The sequence below is a fragment of the Lichenostomus cassidix genome, chromosome 18, assembly GCF_008360975.1.
Source record: "Lichenostomus cassidix isolate B80296 chromosome 18, HeHo_3.0, whole genome shotgun sequence".
In the NCBI taxonomy this organism is placed as follows: Eukaryota; Metazoa; Chordata; class Aves; order Passeriformes; family Meliphagidae; genus Lichenostomus; species Lichenostomus cassidix.
Window position 1 is genome coordinate 559059 of NC_139498.1, and position 17477 is coordinate 576535.

Here is a 17477-nt window from a genome sequence, read left to right on the forward strand (position 1 = left end):
TGTGAGGCGGGTAAAAGGGCCTGAGGGCTTACAGAGCCCTGAGGAGAGGAGGTCCCTTGAGGGGAGAAGGCCGAGTGTGGGGCCGCCGGGACTGGATAGAGTTACCGGCCGCAGCACAGGAGCCACGGCCGGGCACTCGAGGGAAAGTTTAAAGGCGCAGGACAGGGGCCAGCGGTGACCAGAGCTCCCGGGACAGCGGGGCGGCGCTGAGCTGCGCTGAGGGACGCAGCGGGCTGAGGGCGGGGCGGGGCGCGGGCACGCGCTGCGGGGCGGGGCCTGGGGGAGCGCGGCCAATGGCGTGCGAGGAGGGAGGGGCGGGCCTGGCCTCCGCGGGGCGGAGAACACGGCAGCCCGCGGGGGCGGGGCCAGCGCCGGCCGGGCGGGGCTCTTACTAGGCGGCGCGCGCAGCGCTCGCTGGGTGACCCAGTGGCCTAATGGATAAGGCATCAGCCTCCGGAGCTGGGGATTGTGGGTTCGAGTCCCATCTGGGTCGTGCCGCACGCATTTTGTGGCGCTGCTGCGGGTGGCTCCGCGGGGCTTTCGCGTCTGTCACCTCCCGATTCTTTTACACGCGGCCACCGAGCCCCATCCCCGCCACCAGCCCAGTCGCTGCTCCGGCTCCGCGTCCCGCCTGCAGCCGCCGCCTCCTCCGTGCTTGTGGCGGGGGTCCTGCGGTGGTCTCGCTCCCCTCTCGGTCTCTCCGGGAGAGCCACAGCCGGGGGAACACCCGGGCTCGGGCGTGGCCACAGCCCCGCGGGGAAAGCTTTCCATCCCCTCTGCTCGAGCGTTCTGGGGCTGCTGGAATGGTGGGAATACTCCAAATACCGCTCCTGTGCTCTTAATGGAGATCCTGTCCAGGTAAAGAGTCTGGGGAAACGTTGCAGACACAGCCGTACATGAATGAGGGTTGAATTACATCCATCCATCATCCATCCATCATCCATCCTTCCCTCCATCCATCCTCCCTCCCCAGTGCAACCACTCTCACTGTCTCACTCCAGCTTCTCTTGCTTGCTGCAGGTACTGCTGGTCGCAGAAGGAATGCAGGAGCTCTCCTCTCCCTCATCCTCAGTTTACATTCCTATTCCCATCATAGCTATCTTGGGATACTTCTGGAATTAAAATGTTTAAAATAACAGAGGAAAACAAGGATTAATGAGTGCTGCAGTAGAAATGTAACTCCTTGAGTAATACATGTGGTGAAATGTCATTTATTTTCCACACTGTTCTGTGTAATTTTCTGTATCTTCACCCAGTGCTGCTGGAGACAAAGCCCTGAGCTTTTGGGAATCCCATTGAAATGCTAAATTAAGGCAGGGCAAAACAAACTGCTTAAACTAAGCAACACCGAATCCCATGCCAGAGGCATTGCAGAGGGTTAGAGTTTCTGTCAAGGGTGTGTTTCAGGAGCCTTTCAGTGCCTTTATGGAGTTCTTGAGTTGTTCATTGTCCCTTAAAGTCATTAGCAGCTTCCACAGCACCGGGCAGCAGCTGGTGAGTTAAACTGTCACAATGGAAATCTTGTGCAGCAACAAGGTCACTTAGAAATAAGCCTTCTTAATTCAGTAATCCAAATCAGGGTTGGCTTGGTGTGTGAAAATTTGCAGAGTTCTTCATGTTGGCAAAGAGAGATTTAAAAATAAAGCTGTATGGGATCAGCAGAGCTTTTCCTCAGACTGGACAGTCACTACTGCATTTTTCAGTCTGAAAGGGATCACTGAAACTTGTTCCTTAAACTCAAAGAGATTTCCAGCTGTATCACTGGAGGTGGCCAGAAATCCCCAGATATGTTCCACTGTCATGCACGTCCTTTTCAGACCTTGCATCCCAGAGGTTTGGGGTGTTCCAGCATCTCCTGATTCCCCTTCACAATGCAGTTCTCCATAGCCAGGAAATCCAGACTTGTGCCATAGGAGAGCAAGACTCTCCCCAAACGGAAAATCTGCTGCCAAAGGCACCAGCGAGTGTCCCTGGCTGGACACAGGTGCTGCAGGCAGCGGGTTGTGTCCCACGGGAAGGAGCACATCGCTCCCAGGCAGGGCTGCTGCAGGCAGCAGCTTGGTTTTGCTCCAGTGGGTTGGCCCTGAGTGATTCCCGTTTCCCCTCAGGCTGCCTCTCATTAGCATGAATCGAGGGAAGGGCATAAAAGACTCCACTTCATTTTGAGTCTGGAAAAACTTTACTTCAAAATGACAACCCAAGTGTTCTGGCTGCTCTGCTTTGCCATTAGATCATCTTCTGGTAAGTCTGATACCCCTGAGTGGGGCTGCTGCATGTCTGCCTTGGCAATCAGGGGAGCATAAAGGCATTCCTACAAATCCTTGCCCAAGAAGCCCCCCAGGCTGTAGCTTTTTCAGCAAGTAAGGGCTCCAGAAAGAAATATTTCAACGTGTTTTTTGGGATGGGAATGTAAATTGCAATATTTAATTTGTCAGCATTGGGAAGAATTAAGAGCAGCTGGCAGAAGGGGAGCTGCTGCTGTCCTGCCACCCACTGGGGCAGGTGAAGCTGGACTTGTTCTGCATCTGGGATTTTTATAATTTGTCTTTCTCTTTTAGTCCCCTTCACCTGTAACTTCAGGTGTCTGACTGACCTCAGCATGCTCAGTGTGCCCTGTGTGCCTGCAGCAAGCTGTCCTGAGTGGATCTATTCAGGTTTTAGTGTCTCACTGACAGAACAGAAATAGCATTTACATCTGTTCCACTGGGAATTAGTTAAGTTGCAGTTGTATTTCTTAGGTTGCAACAACTAGACAGGAATATGTTAGGACAGGAGGAGGACCCTCAAGCTCCTGAACAGATTGAGTAGAGAAAAATGAATTATTTCTTGATACAATCCGTGACTGAGAAGGCATGATAAAGTGGTGGAAGGGTATATTTACACACCCAAGTCTGAGACACCTGTTCAGAGGGCACAGCTTCATACTGAACCATCTCTAAACCCCCCCTGCCTGCTGCCTTCTGCAGCTTGGACTTCTTCCACCCCACTCTCCATGGACATTCTTTTGACTTTACGTGTGGCCAGCCCAAATATCAGGGAATCTTTCCCATGACAGCAGCTGGTGAGAGCACAGAGGGAGAAGAAGCAAGGTCAGCAGTTGAGTCAGTTATAGGAGATAAACCAGCACGTTGTTCATCTGTGTTTGTCGAATCTCTCTTTTCACACAAGGAGCTGGGATCAGCCTCCTACACAGAATAACCACGGCTGTGAACACCAGACAGAGGCTGTGTGTGGGTGAGCTGTGTGAAAACTCTGCTGGCTCGCCCCAGGCGTGTAGGGAAGGGCTAAAGGAAAAGGAAAATAGGCTGCCAGGGGAAATTTCTGGCTTTCCATGCTAAACAGGGGTCATTTTGCTTTGTGAGGTGCAAGGGATCAAGGTGAAGGTATGAATGAAAGTGTAGGTGACTGCCCAGCTTGTGTGAACAGTGCCATTAAGTTATTTTTTCACTGGGTTCCCAGACACTTCCTCTCTTTCTCAACCCTTGTCCTCTCAAATTAAGAAAAGCCTTGAAATAATTATTACTCAGCAGCACTAGCCTAATTACTGCTACTATACACTCCACAGTGCACAAGTCAGAGATCCAAAACTGTGGGTAAAGATCTTTCCAGTAGCATCCAAAGCCGCTGAAGAGTCTATAGGCATCCCATGGATGGGAAAACCAAATAGTTCTGCTGTCATGGTCTTTTAAACAAGCATCCCAAACGGCAATGTGAACCTTGTTTCCTCAGATACTCCCTGGAGATTCAAGAGTTTGAGAAAAGGGTTTGTTTTTAATTTGCAACAATAATAAAGTAAAAATGCAAATCTCCTGTTTTGCTCACACAGCTGCATTCCCTGTGCTAGGCCTTCCACGTCTGAGTACAGAGCAATGAGGAGCTCTACTGTGGTTCATCTGCTGAGCTATTTATCAGTTTTTTTGTCTTATTGCTGAAGGCCTCACTTTTGGACTAGAGCCTCAAATCTTCCCATTCTGCAGCACATGGAATAATAGACTTCAAATGCTGATTTTCTCTCTCCTTTTCCATGTGTAGGATCCCTGCCCTATGCTGAGAAACCCAGCCAGGCTCTCAGCAAAGATGCTTTTAGTTCAGCAGCTGCTGCTCATGGCCAGGTGAAGGTGCCAGCCCGGGGCACAGGCAGTGCCAGTGGCAGTTCAAGGGAACTCCAGCTGCTGGGAATGCCTCCTGCCCAGCTGCAGCGGCCAAAGCCCCCAGGAATCTCCTCCCTCGCGTGGGACAAGAAGAAAGGCGCTGAGCCTTCCCTGGAGAACAGCACGGGGCTGAGGAAGCACCTCCAGCAGCACAGAGAGCTCCTGGCCCTGCAGAGCCCAGCCCAGGGGGTTTCTCCTGCCCCACTGGAGCCCAGCCAGGCCAACAGGAAGCACACAGACCGGCGGCTGGCTGAGGCTGCCAACAGTGTGTGGGCAAATGCCCTCCACACCTCACCTGCCCAGCCCCTGCTGGAAACTCATCCTTTTCCAGACCCTGGAACAGTGCAGTCCAATGATGCTAACATGCTGCACCACTTCAACCGAGCACAGAAGGCAAAGCCCTCCAAACAGCCCAACCCCTTCCCCAGGATCCCCAAACCCTCCTGGCTCACCAACCGCTGGGCGCCCAGCCTGCAGCACCTGGGTGTGCTGGGGAAAGGTAAGGCACAGACTGCCCTGAACTTGCCAAAGGCTGGAGGGCCCAATGGGATGGAATATTCCCAAAGGGCCATTGCTGTCCTCGCTCTGTGTTCCTGCCACAGATGGTGACAAGGAGAAGATGTGTCTGAGCCAGTGCAGGAAGGAGCAGGATGAAGAGGAGGCTTTCTGTGCCAGTGAGTTTGGTAGGTGGTGTCCCTCTGAACCTACAGGGACAGAGCACCTTCTGCTCCTCTGTCACTGACATTGCACTTCTGCTTTTAAAATACTGGGATGAAGATACATTAAATATGTTAGGTAATTACCAACTCCTCAAAAAGGACCCATCACAGCTCTTCATAAAGGTACTTACATTACCCTTTCCAACCCTGGGCTAGTACGACTCTTCTTCTGTTTCCTCTAGAGGAGCAGTGTCCTTGGGACTGGTCAATGGAACTGGAAAAAACAATTGTTTTAGATACTCTCAGATTAAACATTGCTGCTGGGTTATTTATCTCTTACTATTTAGAACAAGTTTGATTTTGGGGGTTGAAGTTTGAAATTAAAATGGTGAATCAAACAGAAGTAAGACTGTGATCCTCTCTGGAAGGTCCTTAGGATTCAGTGTAGGAGATAAACCAGTCCTTGTGTCCATGCTGATGTAACTAAAGATGGCAGGAAACAGCCTGGTATTTTTATACAGACTGTTTAAGGACAAGTGTTTTCTGACTGAAACCCTGCCTTGTGCTTATGGAGTTGTGAAACAGATACCAACTTTTTCTCACAGTATTTTAAGAGATAAGGAAAATACAAGCTCAGTGGTAACAGATGTTTCCATTTGTAGAACATAAACACGTTAGGAGACATCTGTTTTCTCTAAATGGAGAAGTCAGGAAGTGCTTTCTACAAATGCTGTCCTGCTTTGGTTTTTACCACTCTCATGCATTCCTGTCCACTGTGGGCTTCACAGGGACTTGACCTCTGTGTGTTTCAGCCCCTAACCAGCAGCAGCCTTGTTCTGCTGCTAAATTGAAAAGACAGGTAGGAAAAAATTTGGGCAACAGATAATTTCTTTACACTTCAGTGCAGATGAAAGGATAAATGACTGAATCAGAGTTCTCCCCCTGAGGCAGGTGTAACACCAGGTGCAGCAGCCCCACTAACACTGTGCTGTTTTCCCATCCCTGCACTTGCCAGAGCCAGAAACTGGGAGAACAGCATGAAGTGATTGAGCTCCCAACACAACTTACTTGGTGCTCTTGTCTCTTGGTATGACAAATGCCTTTTATTTCAAAAGCCAAAGTGTTTCATTACCAGCTCGGTTTGTACTATGTTGGGAACTTTTAATTTGCACATTTTACTTCGTTAGGTAAATATATCCACTTTTTATGATAGAAAATGGTACTTTCTTCATGAAGAAACATCTCAGACCTGTAAAGCATGAGGTTTGCAAAGCAACAAAGCTTCAGGCAATGACCTCATCAAATGTGAATATTTGAAACAATTCCTACTGCCCACTCCTGAGCCAAAGGATTACTGCTGATACTTCCTTTGGAGCATTTTAAATGACAGCGTTCACACATACCCTGAATTGCCACCATGATACAAAATCTGATCCTTTCTTTTTTTTCCCTCTCCCTTAAAACAGCAGTGAATGGAATTGTTTATAACCTGGAAAGCCTGGGGAATGGAGTCCACTGGATCATCCTCTTGGTAGACAGGGATGGATTGTACAAGATGAGTCGCCTGTATGTCACTCCTGATGCTGCCTTCTTCCGAGTTCACATCCTCGTTGTGGATACTTTAAACTGCAGTAAACCATGTCCAGACTTTAAACTTGGTAAATCATTCCAGCTAAATCCATTCTGCTATTCCTCTGCATGTACTGCAATCTCAGTCTGCCCTACTTTAATAGGCTTATCCTGGCTTGTTGGGGAAAATTTGGAAGAAATGTAATTACTCAAAATAGAGGCCTTTTTTCCAGCCAAGTTTCTCAAAACTTTCACAAGAGAATCAACTGCATGAAGAAGTCAGGTACCAGCGTAGCCCTTTCTTAACTTTATCCAGTCCCAAAGTGATGGCAAGTTTTCAGGGCTCCTAAAAAATACAAGCAGGAGCTTAAGCTGGTGTCTTTGTAAGTAGTTCAGTTTTCCTTCTAAGTGCAAGTTTATCAAATACCAGCATCTCCCCAACAGTAAATTGTCTTTTCCCTACCAGCACCACCCTCAGGTGCCAGCAGAGCTCAGGGTGCTGCTGTACAAGCCCCACGTTCAGGATGTTTCCACAGGCACAACTTCCCGTCTGTTCCCAACCCCGGTGCCCTCGGAGTGACCCCAAATTCCCCGTGGCTCAGCAGCCCCGTTGTTTTGTGTTTGGTCCTTGCAGGCAGCAGGTACATCGTGATGGGACACATCTACCACAGGCGCCGGCAGCTGCCCAGCGAGCTGCTGCCAGCCCTGCGCGGGCGCCTGCGGCCAGGGGACGGCTGGCTCGGCAGCAGCAGCAGCTACGTCAGGAGATTCAACAGGAAAAGAGACCTCAGGGTGAGGGCAGCGAGCTCCAGGTGTCCCTGAGGCTGCGGGGGCTCCGTGTGAGACGTGGGAGCAGCAGGATCCTCCCCTCCGAGCACACCTGGCTGTGGGCAGTGCTCCTGTCTGCAGTGGTGATCCAAACCTGCTTTTGTGCTTCAGCAAACACTGGGTGCCTTGAGCTAAACCCTGCTGAGGTTTAGCACAGAAGTCAGTCTAGGGAATGTAAACTGGCCATGAATTTGCTCCAGCTGCTTTCAGAGTCATAGGTTATTGTAGCCTCCCTGCTGCAGTGTGCCCCAAATAATCTGCAGTAACTGTAATGCAAAATTCTGGCAGCTTTGTGCTCAGTACACAACAACTGCACTTTGGACTTTTCACCTTGAACACATTAGATGATACCACAGCTTTGTCTACACAGGATGTTCACTGTGCTTTCACAGTTCTGCCCAAAGTACCACATGCATTTGATTTCAGAGAAACCAACACCACTAAGCACCATTTGTATTATTTTTGCCTCCTCAACCACGCCCACAGTACTTCTGAAAATTACAGCATTCTTCAAGCAGAGCTGGATGTTCACACAAAGCATACAGAATAAGTGTAATAATTTGAGTACATGAACACACTGACTGAAAGCAAATCAAGAACTGCACAAGTAGCCAGTTGGGTTTACAAGTGATGGCGCAGGGAATGCAGAATGAGGGCTGGGTGTGCCTGGGTACACAGACACTTCATCCCAGAGCTGTGCTGAATGCCATTTCCCAGGAGAAATACTGCCAAGCTGGTACTTGCATATTGGTAAAGTTAGTTTTTAAATCAGAAAGATAATTTTTTTAGTACCTTTAATGTGGTGGAATTGAGATGTCTGCTGTTCCCAGTCAGCATTCACAGATTATAAGTCTGCAAAAGAAACTAATAAATTGTTCATGAGGTTCTGCTTTCACTGTCTCCTGGGTTCTGGAAGACCGAAAAAGCTTATGCAATGATATTACACAAAGGCATCTCCTTGTTTGACAAGTTGGCTGTGGATTTGATAGATATTTATATTAAGAAATGTAAATAATGCAGTACAGCTGAAAACCCCACATATACAGCAATGTGATGTAACCCACCATGGGAAGCAGTGGCTTCTACAGAAGCATTTTCTGTTTTGAAACAAAGGTAGTTCTGACACACTGTACTTGTCCCACACCACTGCAGCTTGATTTTGTGCCACTGAAAAGCCACGATGGGGATGGGAAGGGCAAAGCTGCATCAAGTATTTCTTGATATGGAGCCAAATACCAACAGCAAATATCCTGTATTTGGGACCCAAAAGGCTCTTACTGGAGGACAGAAATTTACTCACAGCATGAGTACCTAAAAAATACACTCTCTCACTTTTGCTAAGTAAGACTTTGCATGGAGCACAGCATGGATTGATGGAATTTCCCTGAGAGAATCTGAGGGGGTTTTGATTTAGCAGAAGGACTGTTCTGGCAACAAATCAAAGCTCTGGAGTGACTGGGAGGGACAGGAGGAGGAAGGAGGAAGGGTTACATGTGCATCTCGAGTTTCTGTGTTTCTATTTTCAGGGGAAGTCCAGGGACTAAGCAGCAACTCCTCCTGCATCCCCCAGCTCAGAGCAGCAGCCAAGGCCCATTGCCATTATCCTGATCCAAGCCAGGAAGTGTGGCCACAAACCCAGCATGGATCTCCCTGTGATTGTCTCTGGGAAGAGACAAGCACAGCACAGCAGTGCTAAGGACACCCCAAGCCTGAGTTCAGTGCCAATAACTGACACAAAACACGCACATACAGATGCTCTGGGAACCTGAAACACAATTTATCTCATGTTCTCTTTCTGTGTTACCAAGTCCTTACCTTTCCCTTCCTTCTCGGGAGGTCCCTCCTTAAAATGTTCCCGCAAGAGCTGAGCAATAAGCAATGTCCTGTCTGTCAGAGCCCAGGGAGAAGGGCAGGAGCAGGAGCAGCACTGCTGTCACCAGGCTTACCCCATACTAAACACATGTCCTGAACAATTCCTACAGAGTAGATTTCTAGTCTTACACTTGCTATTCCAAAACCCTCCCAGCAATAACCCCACTGAGAACAGGATGGCACTCACGTTCAACAGCTGCCACGGCAATTTTGGCATCTCACAGTGAAAAAATTTCTTTCCAGCAGGGTAAGTATGAAAATTCTGCAGCCACCACACAGAAATCTGGTTGTACAGGAATAACTGTTGTCATCCCATCTGTCCAGGGGTTTACTCGAGGCTTTTGGTAAGGCCAACTTCTTACTGTACTTTAAAACCTCCATCAACTTCTGCATGAACTAAATTGAGATTGAGGATAACTGCTTCAAATTCAAGGAGACAGAAAAGGAAAATCAAACTGGCACAGCTCACATTATCAATACCTCTTATAACATATGACCATTTCAAAACTGTTGCAATAATTTATAAAATACAAAGAGGGTGAGGACTGATCAGATATCACAAACCTGAGGAACTTGATGCTTTAGGGTAGGTGGGGATTAATCACAAGTGATTTATTTTCAGTAACACCATTTTACTATAAAACATCACCACTAATAAATCCAGAGAAGTACCTCAACCTGCCCAAGGGCAACAGAACACGCTGACAGAGGCTCTCATGGAACCACAGAATGGTTTGGGTTGGATAACTAATCAGCAGCATTAAATTGCACGTATAGATTATTTCCCTAATCAACCTGATTCACAGTTACATATGATCTGGCAAAGCCAAGACCTATATCCAATAACATTATCAAATGTTTCATTAGAAACACCACCAAATCCATGTCAAACACATTACTTTATTTGTCTAGGATGATGTGTCCTATAAGGTACAAAAAAAGTACTCTTCAGTTTGCCACAATTTGTTAAAAACAGCAATCTATTGCCTACAAGTAGGAAAGATTTAAATCATGTCATATGGATTTAGGTATGAATAAATAGTACAGAAATGCTGAGAAGCTGGGATGAGATGCAGGATATGTCCCAGTGCTGTTAAAGGTGAGATTTTTCCTTGTCGCATTAAAACACAATGCTTACAATATGCAGCATTTTTTTAAAACGTCAAAGGACAACATAACCTAAATGCAACTACTGTTCTTTGACCTTCAGAAGCATAAACGAATTATTGTTTTCACACTGAACAATTAGTAATTTTCACAGATAGGTTAAATGACAACAGTTGTATGTACAAAAACACACGGGTTTTTAGTAGATAAAATCCCCCCAGAAGAACCTGAACACCTGAGCTGGAAATGTAAGAAAGGGTGGTCAGTAGCAACATCTTGTTAAGAAAATAACAGAGGAGGTTCTTGCATAGCAAGGTGTGAGGTTAAACCCAAAAGGAGCTTATCCATAAATCAGGTAAATCCCAGACCACTGTGGAACAGAAGCTGACTGTGAATTAGTGCAAAAGCTGGTCAGGTGGGTGAGGAGCTGCAGAGAAACCAGGGCTGGGAACTACAGACAGTACCAGAGCAAGTCAGTCACACAGCCAAAGAAAAGCCTCCTCATCTGCAATTTTCATCTTCTTGGGCTCCAGTTCATCCCTCAGGGCAGCCCAGGAGCCTCGCAGGGATCCAATTGCAGGTGGCACTCAACATTGCCAGAGCACCTGGCAGAGACCAGGGGACTGTGGGGACAGAGACACCTCACAGAGCACCTCCAGCCTGGCACAGCTGCTAGGCATTCAGCAGCCCTGCAGGGATGTTCTCAGAGCAGCAATGCTCTCAGGAGAACAGCAATGCACTGCTGGCCATTCCCACCCCTAATCCCTACACTCCTGCAGATGCCCCAGTGTCACACACACTGTCAGCACACACTCAAACACACCTACGGCTGTGGGGAGAACAATGATCTCCATTTATTTTGTTTCATATACATCCATATTTTGAATTTTAATACAAAAGAAAAAAAATTAGAATCTGACAAATGTTTACAAACAAGATACCTTCAAATAGATTTTACTCGGTTCAGTCTGGTGCAGAGTAAATGACAAATTGTACTGTTTGTTATATTCAAGGCAACAGAGTCTGTAGTCCATGACCACTCAGCCCAACTTTTATGCAAGCTTGTTTTTATCTACCATGAATGATAAACTCCTTGTTGATTCCCAGTCCTGTGTGTGCACATGTGTACATAGCAGCTCCTTTCATAGAAAGAAAAGACATCTAGAGGTCTTCTTGTACTTTTACCTACAGGAATCATGTTAAGATACAGAATGGATTACATGGAACCGGGGCTGGATTTTATAAGAAAAAATAATTAGCTGACAAATGAGGGCAGCAATAAAAAAGCGTCTTTTTTGCAACAATAAATAAATACAGTCAAAGTTTTCTGTGTGGACTTTAAACCAGCTTCTTCACTGAAGAACAGACGTGGCATTTCCATGGAGTTAAACGTGACCCCATTTACTGTATCTTTTTTCTTGCTCTCTTTCTCTCTCTCCATCAACAAAACAAAGTTTTCCTGCTTCTGCCACAATAGTACAACAATTTGATCTTGACAAGAAAGTGGTGCTGCTGATTTTTATCTCTTTGTCCTTTGGACAAAATAAGCCAAGAATATAATTTGACTGTTGTGACCAATAAAAACGCAGTTTACATCAAGTCTTGTCAGGATAACCTGACTAAAAACATCTGGCTCCTTAATTAAAAATTGTCAGACAACCAGATCCTTGCTCGTGTGTTTGGTTAACACGCTGAACTCTAAGAAGCTGTAGACTGCAGTTTGTTGTTATGGGACCTGCAGAATACAGAAGAAAGTGAAGAATTAAGCACCCTTCAGTTTGGAGAACACAGTAGCTGCAAGGTGTTGCCAAAAATAAATCACAATGAGGGAATTACCACCATGCTGCTTCCATTTATTTCTTTCCCCTTCAGAATAAAAAAAAAAAAAAAAAGAATGCTTAAAATAATTCTTTCTCTGGATTTTAAGCCCATTTTCTCCTCCAGAATACAAATATTGCAGTATTTGTAAAATGCAGTGTGTCACTGGAATATTCCAAAATGTCTGAAATCAGTTTTACTCACATATTTACATAATAGTAGTCCATCAAAAGGAAAGCAAAAAGACATTTTTAGTTGTGAATATTATAATAAGGTCTACTTTGCTTAAATTTATTCAAGAAGTCTTTGGATTAACTTAATAGAAAAAAACTAAACAGGCATGTTAAAATCACATTTTTGCTAAGCAGAGTTCAGCAAAATTCCTCTTTGACATTCACAGTTTTATTAGTGACTTAAACTAAAACAATAAAATACAAGGATTCCATGATGAATTTTTCATTTTTCTCAATACAGTATTTGAGGAACGGAACATTTTTTTTTGTTAATACAGTTATGTTCACCAGTGTGGCTGCTGGCAACAAAAACATTTACTTTTTAGACAAATGATCTGGATTTTTAGGGCAGTTTAATGTCTTTGAATTGTACAATAAAAGAAAGTGACCCCAACATCCAGTTCTGATTCCAGTTAAAAAGTTCAGACTAAAGATATCACAATCTGCAAGAAAAGAAAGAAGATGGATGGTATAAATGAAAAACAATAACAAATCAGATGCAGCAATGAGAACAGAGTGCAAGCACAGTGAGGGCTAATGGCAGTGACAGAAACATGGGTTGAGAACTACCTGATAAAAATCATTATTACACTACTTAACTGAAAAGAAAAATGCATTTTCTTTTTCAGGAATTTCTATATAAGGAAACACTCCGCATCAGCCCTTCTTCAGAAAAAAAAAATTAAAAAGAAAGTTTAATTTTAAAAGGTAAGTTTTAAATTATGTTTCATTTTCTGTACCCTGTTTTAAACCTTTCTTATTGCCTCTGTTTCACAGGTGGTAAGTTATAAAAAGATGAGAGGAGTAACACTAAAGTATTTTAATTTCTTTCACTGGACTATCAGCTTCACAGCAGGATTGTCTCTTAGCACCAGAAGTATTTGCTGCAAGTAGAAAATCAGCAGAACTCAGACACAGTATTTGTCCTGACCAGAAATTAAATTTTCTGCAGCAATGAGTTGAAGTATCATTCAAATGTTGCAAATTTATGATACCACCCGAATTTTTAACAACTCCTTTTGAACAAACATTCCAAAGTAACCTCCACAAAATCATATTTAAGCCTTAATTTAGAAAAAAAAAAATCCAGGAAAGTGCATGGAGCAGCAAATCCCTGCATGAATGCAAGATAAGCTTAGAAAGGAGATTTCAGAGGACAACACAACATCTGTGGTTAGGAACACTCCAGCTTACCTGCTTGCCTTAAATCCTTTTAGTTTCTGTACAAAGAAAGACTCGAGAACTTCTGCACACTGGTAAAAAGGGGAGTCACTTGGATTGTAGTAACGGCAGTTATCAAAAATTTTGGTCATGTCTGCCACAAACTCCGTGACCTTCTTGTAGTAGCGTTTCAGGATTCTTTCTTCCATGGTGGCAAGGTCTTGAAAGAAACCAAAGGTTATTCAAATGAGATTTTCACCCTGAGCAGAACTCTATGTTGTCAAGACTGTGGGAGACACAGCATTATCCAGGTTAGGTGCTTTTCCAGGAATGCTGGTCATGGATGGTGACACCAGCAGGTCTCCCTCAGAAGAGACACTTAGGCATAAATATGTTGTGTGCAGCTAAACTCAATAAAATGCAAGTATCAGAATGACCAGGGAAAACTTCTGCAAGGAGCAAAAGGAGTCTGCTTTTTCTGAAGAAATGAGGATTCTGAAGGCAATCAGGATTCAGGTCCCAAGTCTACATATAACAGCCATCACCTCCTGATTATTTTTTGAATTCCTGACTTTCTTTGAATGATGTATCAATTCTCATGGGCATACTGCACATCACACATGGCACAGATGAAGGATTTCAAGTGCAGGGTCATGCATCTTCACTATCAAGTCAGATGGACATAATTTTAAGCTCCATCAATCTCACACTCCATAGCACCACCTCCTCCTCAGCCTCTAGAGTACATATCCCAAACCTTGTAGAAGCTCATGCACAATAACAGAAAAAAACTGTCCTCTTTAATAATGAAATTTAAAAACATGACTTCTATCCAGTTGCTGCACTGATTTCCACATTTCATCTGTAAGACTTGCAGTATTTAGGGTGAAGGAGTCAGCCTAGAAGGAGTCAGCCTCATGATTTTCTAAATATTTCAGTGAGAAATCACAGTCTTTCACCTGCCTAGCCTGTGTATTTAGCAAAATATGGCTGGAACTGGTCAGCAGGAAATTAATTTGCTATTCCAAAGCCACTCCCTCAGGCTGTTCTCACCAACACTTACCCATTGGTTCTTTGATGACACCATAATAATCTGGTGCATCGTTGGGATCTACTGGTTCTAGGAACGGCCATGCCATCTTGTGAGCCTGGCAGGGAAACAGGAGAGAATTAAAACATAAAATTAAGTTAAATCAGGCATTACTAATAGGTAAATTTTTTCACCCTTTTATCTGTTGGGGTCTGGAGCTGAATTTTAGGAAGAAGTGCAGCATTACATGAAAAAGGAACCATTCTCATCTGATGACTGGGTAAAGTTTTAAATGTCAGTGACCCACTAGCTGAGCTTGAAAACAGGAAACTGTGAGACTCAGACATAACAGGATACTGTGCTGAACAGGCTGCATGGAAAAGTATGGAATGAATTTACTGAGAGTGCTTTCAAGTACTCTGAAATTAATATGTTTTTATAAATGTATGCAAAATATAGGACAATGCAAAATATTACTCACAGGATTTCTGTTACCACAATTTTAAGAATTTTACCAGAATTCTTAAAAATTCTTTATAGTTGTAGGAGAAAAAGCCTATTTGGGAGTGACAGATAAACCAGAAATATACTGTTTTAGACAGTGACATAGTTCTTATTATCAGGATGCCATCATTTACATGCTGGTAATGACCCCCTGTGAGAACACTGAGTTACCAGATTTCAGCAGTTAAAGTACAGAAGATCACACAGATCACAACCCACAGAAAACTCATCTGAGAACAGAACACTGCACCCTCCATACTCTGTGCAGCTGGGCTCCCACTCTGCCTTTTGGGATTCTAAATCTGCTTCCTTTAAAAGCCTTTCACTGAAGGGATTGTTTAGTCTCACCAACACAGGAGCAGTGATTTAGTAATTGTTGCAAATATTCCTCAGCACCATAATGCCAAGCAAGTCTGCAGCTGACACAGTGGCACAGCTTTGCTATTCCCTCCAATCTCAGAGCTGCTAAAGAGAAATCCAGGCCTCCTCCCAGACCTCCTGGGTGTGTTCCTCTCCCTGCTGCTGCAACCCTTGTGCTCACCTGCAAGGAGCGCAGGACTCTCCTCAACCCTTCATAGTCTTTGTCAGTGAGAGGACTGAGCACAGTCATGGCATCCTCTGTGGACTGGCACTGGGGACACACGTACTCATCAATGAGGTCTGCCTCGCTCTGCAGGATGCCCACGCAGCGCCCGTGGTACCAATTCTGACATCTGTCACAGCCAATGTAAAATCTGTAACAGCCAAACCAAGTGTCAGTGCCTTCACCTCCCATGCCCACGTTACATTTACTCACATAAACCTGCCATCCCCTGCACACAAGCAGACCCTTGGCCTGATTAAACACCTCAGGTAATGTCAGATTTCAGTGACAAATTCTACTCCAACTACTTTTGTATTTACAAACCATTTTAAAACATGTTCCTAAATATTACACTTTCAAGAGACTTCAAAATACCATTCCTCTGCTTTAGAGATGAAAGGAACAGTGTAAAGCCAAAAGTCTCACCCAGCAAGTATCCAAACCAATTCAAGATGCATTTTGCACAAATGGTACTACAACTAGGGCTTGTTTCACTCCATACAAGCACTTTTCACATGGAAGCTTCAGTCTTGTAATTGAATACAGAGGGAATATTCTATGACACAAAACCTTACAGTGAAAAATATATATAATTCACGTATATATAATCACATGCCAGCCATATAACCCCATACTAAAATTATGCTCTCCAGCCAGATCAGATTAAAGCACAAAAAAATCCACTAAATACAGCATTTGTCTTTTAGTCTTTCTAACCATCCCCTGTTAAAGAAAATAAAATAGAAAAAGAAAATAAATCCCAATTTAAAGTACATGGCATTTTGGTAGTTTGTTGTTAAAAAAAAAAAAAAACAAAACCACAACACATTTTGACCACCCTAAGGAGCTCCACTTTTCCTAAACATTTACTGAAAAGAAACATTCGGGAGGGGGAGACAATTACCGAAAAGCAATTTGTATTACGAACGAATACAATATATGCAGGATAAGTCTTTTTTACTCTTTGCAAGGAACAGGAAAGCACAGTCAGAGCAGTTTTGCTACCTAGACATGGAATAAGAGGTTCTTATCCGAACTCACTGCGACTCATCATAAGGTGTTCTGCAGATACAGTACAACTCCTCACTGCTGCCCTCTTGTGCCCGTTTACACTCATTACAGATGTACACATCCATTTTCTTAGCCTCCTTTTCTGTGATTCCAACACATTCTCCATGATACCAGTTAGTACAAAGATCACAGCCAATATAGAACCTAAAAGTGTTCACAATGAAAATGACAATGTAATTGTCATTTCAAATGGCATGGCACTTTTCCCTGCATTTCTCTCTGATGCTCTTGCTGCTTTGGCTACTTTCTGTCTGTTTCCCTGCTCCCTGTCCTGACAAACTAACATCTCATGCTGCAGCTAGACTGGCAGTAAGGTCACTTGGGTCAATTTTAAATTGACAGTTCATCAAAATGCACGTGTATTAATATGTACATATTAATATGTAACCAGACTTTGACAAAACTATGGGCTAAAAATCTACTGTCTTCAACGTGGGTGTGAAAAACTGTCAAAGGCACAAAAAGACAAGGCCAAAGAAAAAGGTTTACATTTTCAAAACTGCAGCTCAAAAGCCACTGAAACATTCCCTTAAGGTTTGAAAATGTAGGTCTCAGTTAATTTAAAAAACAAAAGCAAAGCGCAAACACCAACTAGGAGTTACGAGTACACTACAAGGACATGCAACCAGCAGTGTGTAGGTACATCTTGGTGTAACATGATACAAAAGAAAATGGGGTCAGGGCATGGTTGTCAATTTTAAATCTTGGTGTTTTGTTTTTTTTTTGAGGGGGTGCACTGAAAAACTGATAATAAACTACTTAAAACTGTGACAAAGTGGAATTTTGAGTGAATAATGTCTCCTCTCAGACACAGCCGTGTGATAGAACCAGGTATGGTATGACACAAAGTGAAGGGAACCAGGGACAGAATCATGGGAATGGGACCTTGCA

The 17477-nt window shown here is 44.3% G+C and overlaps 2 protein-coding genes and 1 non-coding gene across 13 annotated transcripts in view; 2 read left to right on the forward strand and 1 right to left on the reverse strand.

The window, feature by feature from the left end:
- The first annotated feature begins 420 nt into the window (after positions 1-420).
- TRNAR-CCG (transfer RNA arginine (anticodon CCG)) lies at positions 421-493 on the forward strand. Its single transcript has one exon. It is a non-coding gene; the product is annotated as a tRNA-Arg (tRNA).
- Positions 465-8100, forward strand: C18H17orf58 (chromosome 18 C17orf58 homolog). 2 transcript variants are annotated; one of them, XM_085077321.1, is made up of 5 exons: positions 465-858; positions 4033-4650; positions 4754-4834; positions 6277-6468; positions 7014-8100. In XM_085077321.1, exons 2-5 carry the CDS (start codon positions 4179-4181, stop codon positions 7199-7201), a joined length of 933 nt encoding a protein of 310 aa, XP_084933447.1. In that variant the 5' UTR covers positions 465-858; positions 4033-4178; the 3' UTR covers positions 7202-8100. The 2 variants fall into 2 exon arrangements, with proteins under 2 accessions (XP_084933447.1, XP_084933446.1); XM_085077320.1 differs by lacking the exon at positions 465-858 and adding an exon at positions 2073-2241.
- A 2916-nt stretch (positions 8101-11016) lies between these two features.
- BPTF (bromodomain PHD finger transcription factor) overlaps positions 11017-17477 on the reverse strand; it is a 50110-nt gene continuing 43649 nt past the window's right edge. For 5 of the 10 annotated variants that reach the window (XM_085077317.1, XM_085077315.1, XM_085077316.1 and 2 more), the window contains 4 exons: positions 15474-15666; positions 14462-14546; positions 13432-13618; positions 11017-11921 (listed from right to left, as the gene is read on the reverse strand). In XM_085077317.1, the coding sequence (XP_084933443.1) occupies positions 11885-11921; positions 13432-13618; positions 14462-14546; positions 15474-15666 (502 nt within the window). In that variant the 3' untranslated portion in view covers positions 11017-11884. Of the gene's footprint in view, positions 11922-12018; positions 12681-13431; positions 13619-14461; positions 14547-15473; positions 15667-16556; positions 16731-17477 lie in introns of those variants that run through there. The other 5 variants (XM_085077314.1, XM_085077310.1, XM_085077318.1 and 2 more) reach the window with 2 other exon arrangements.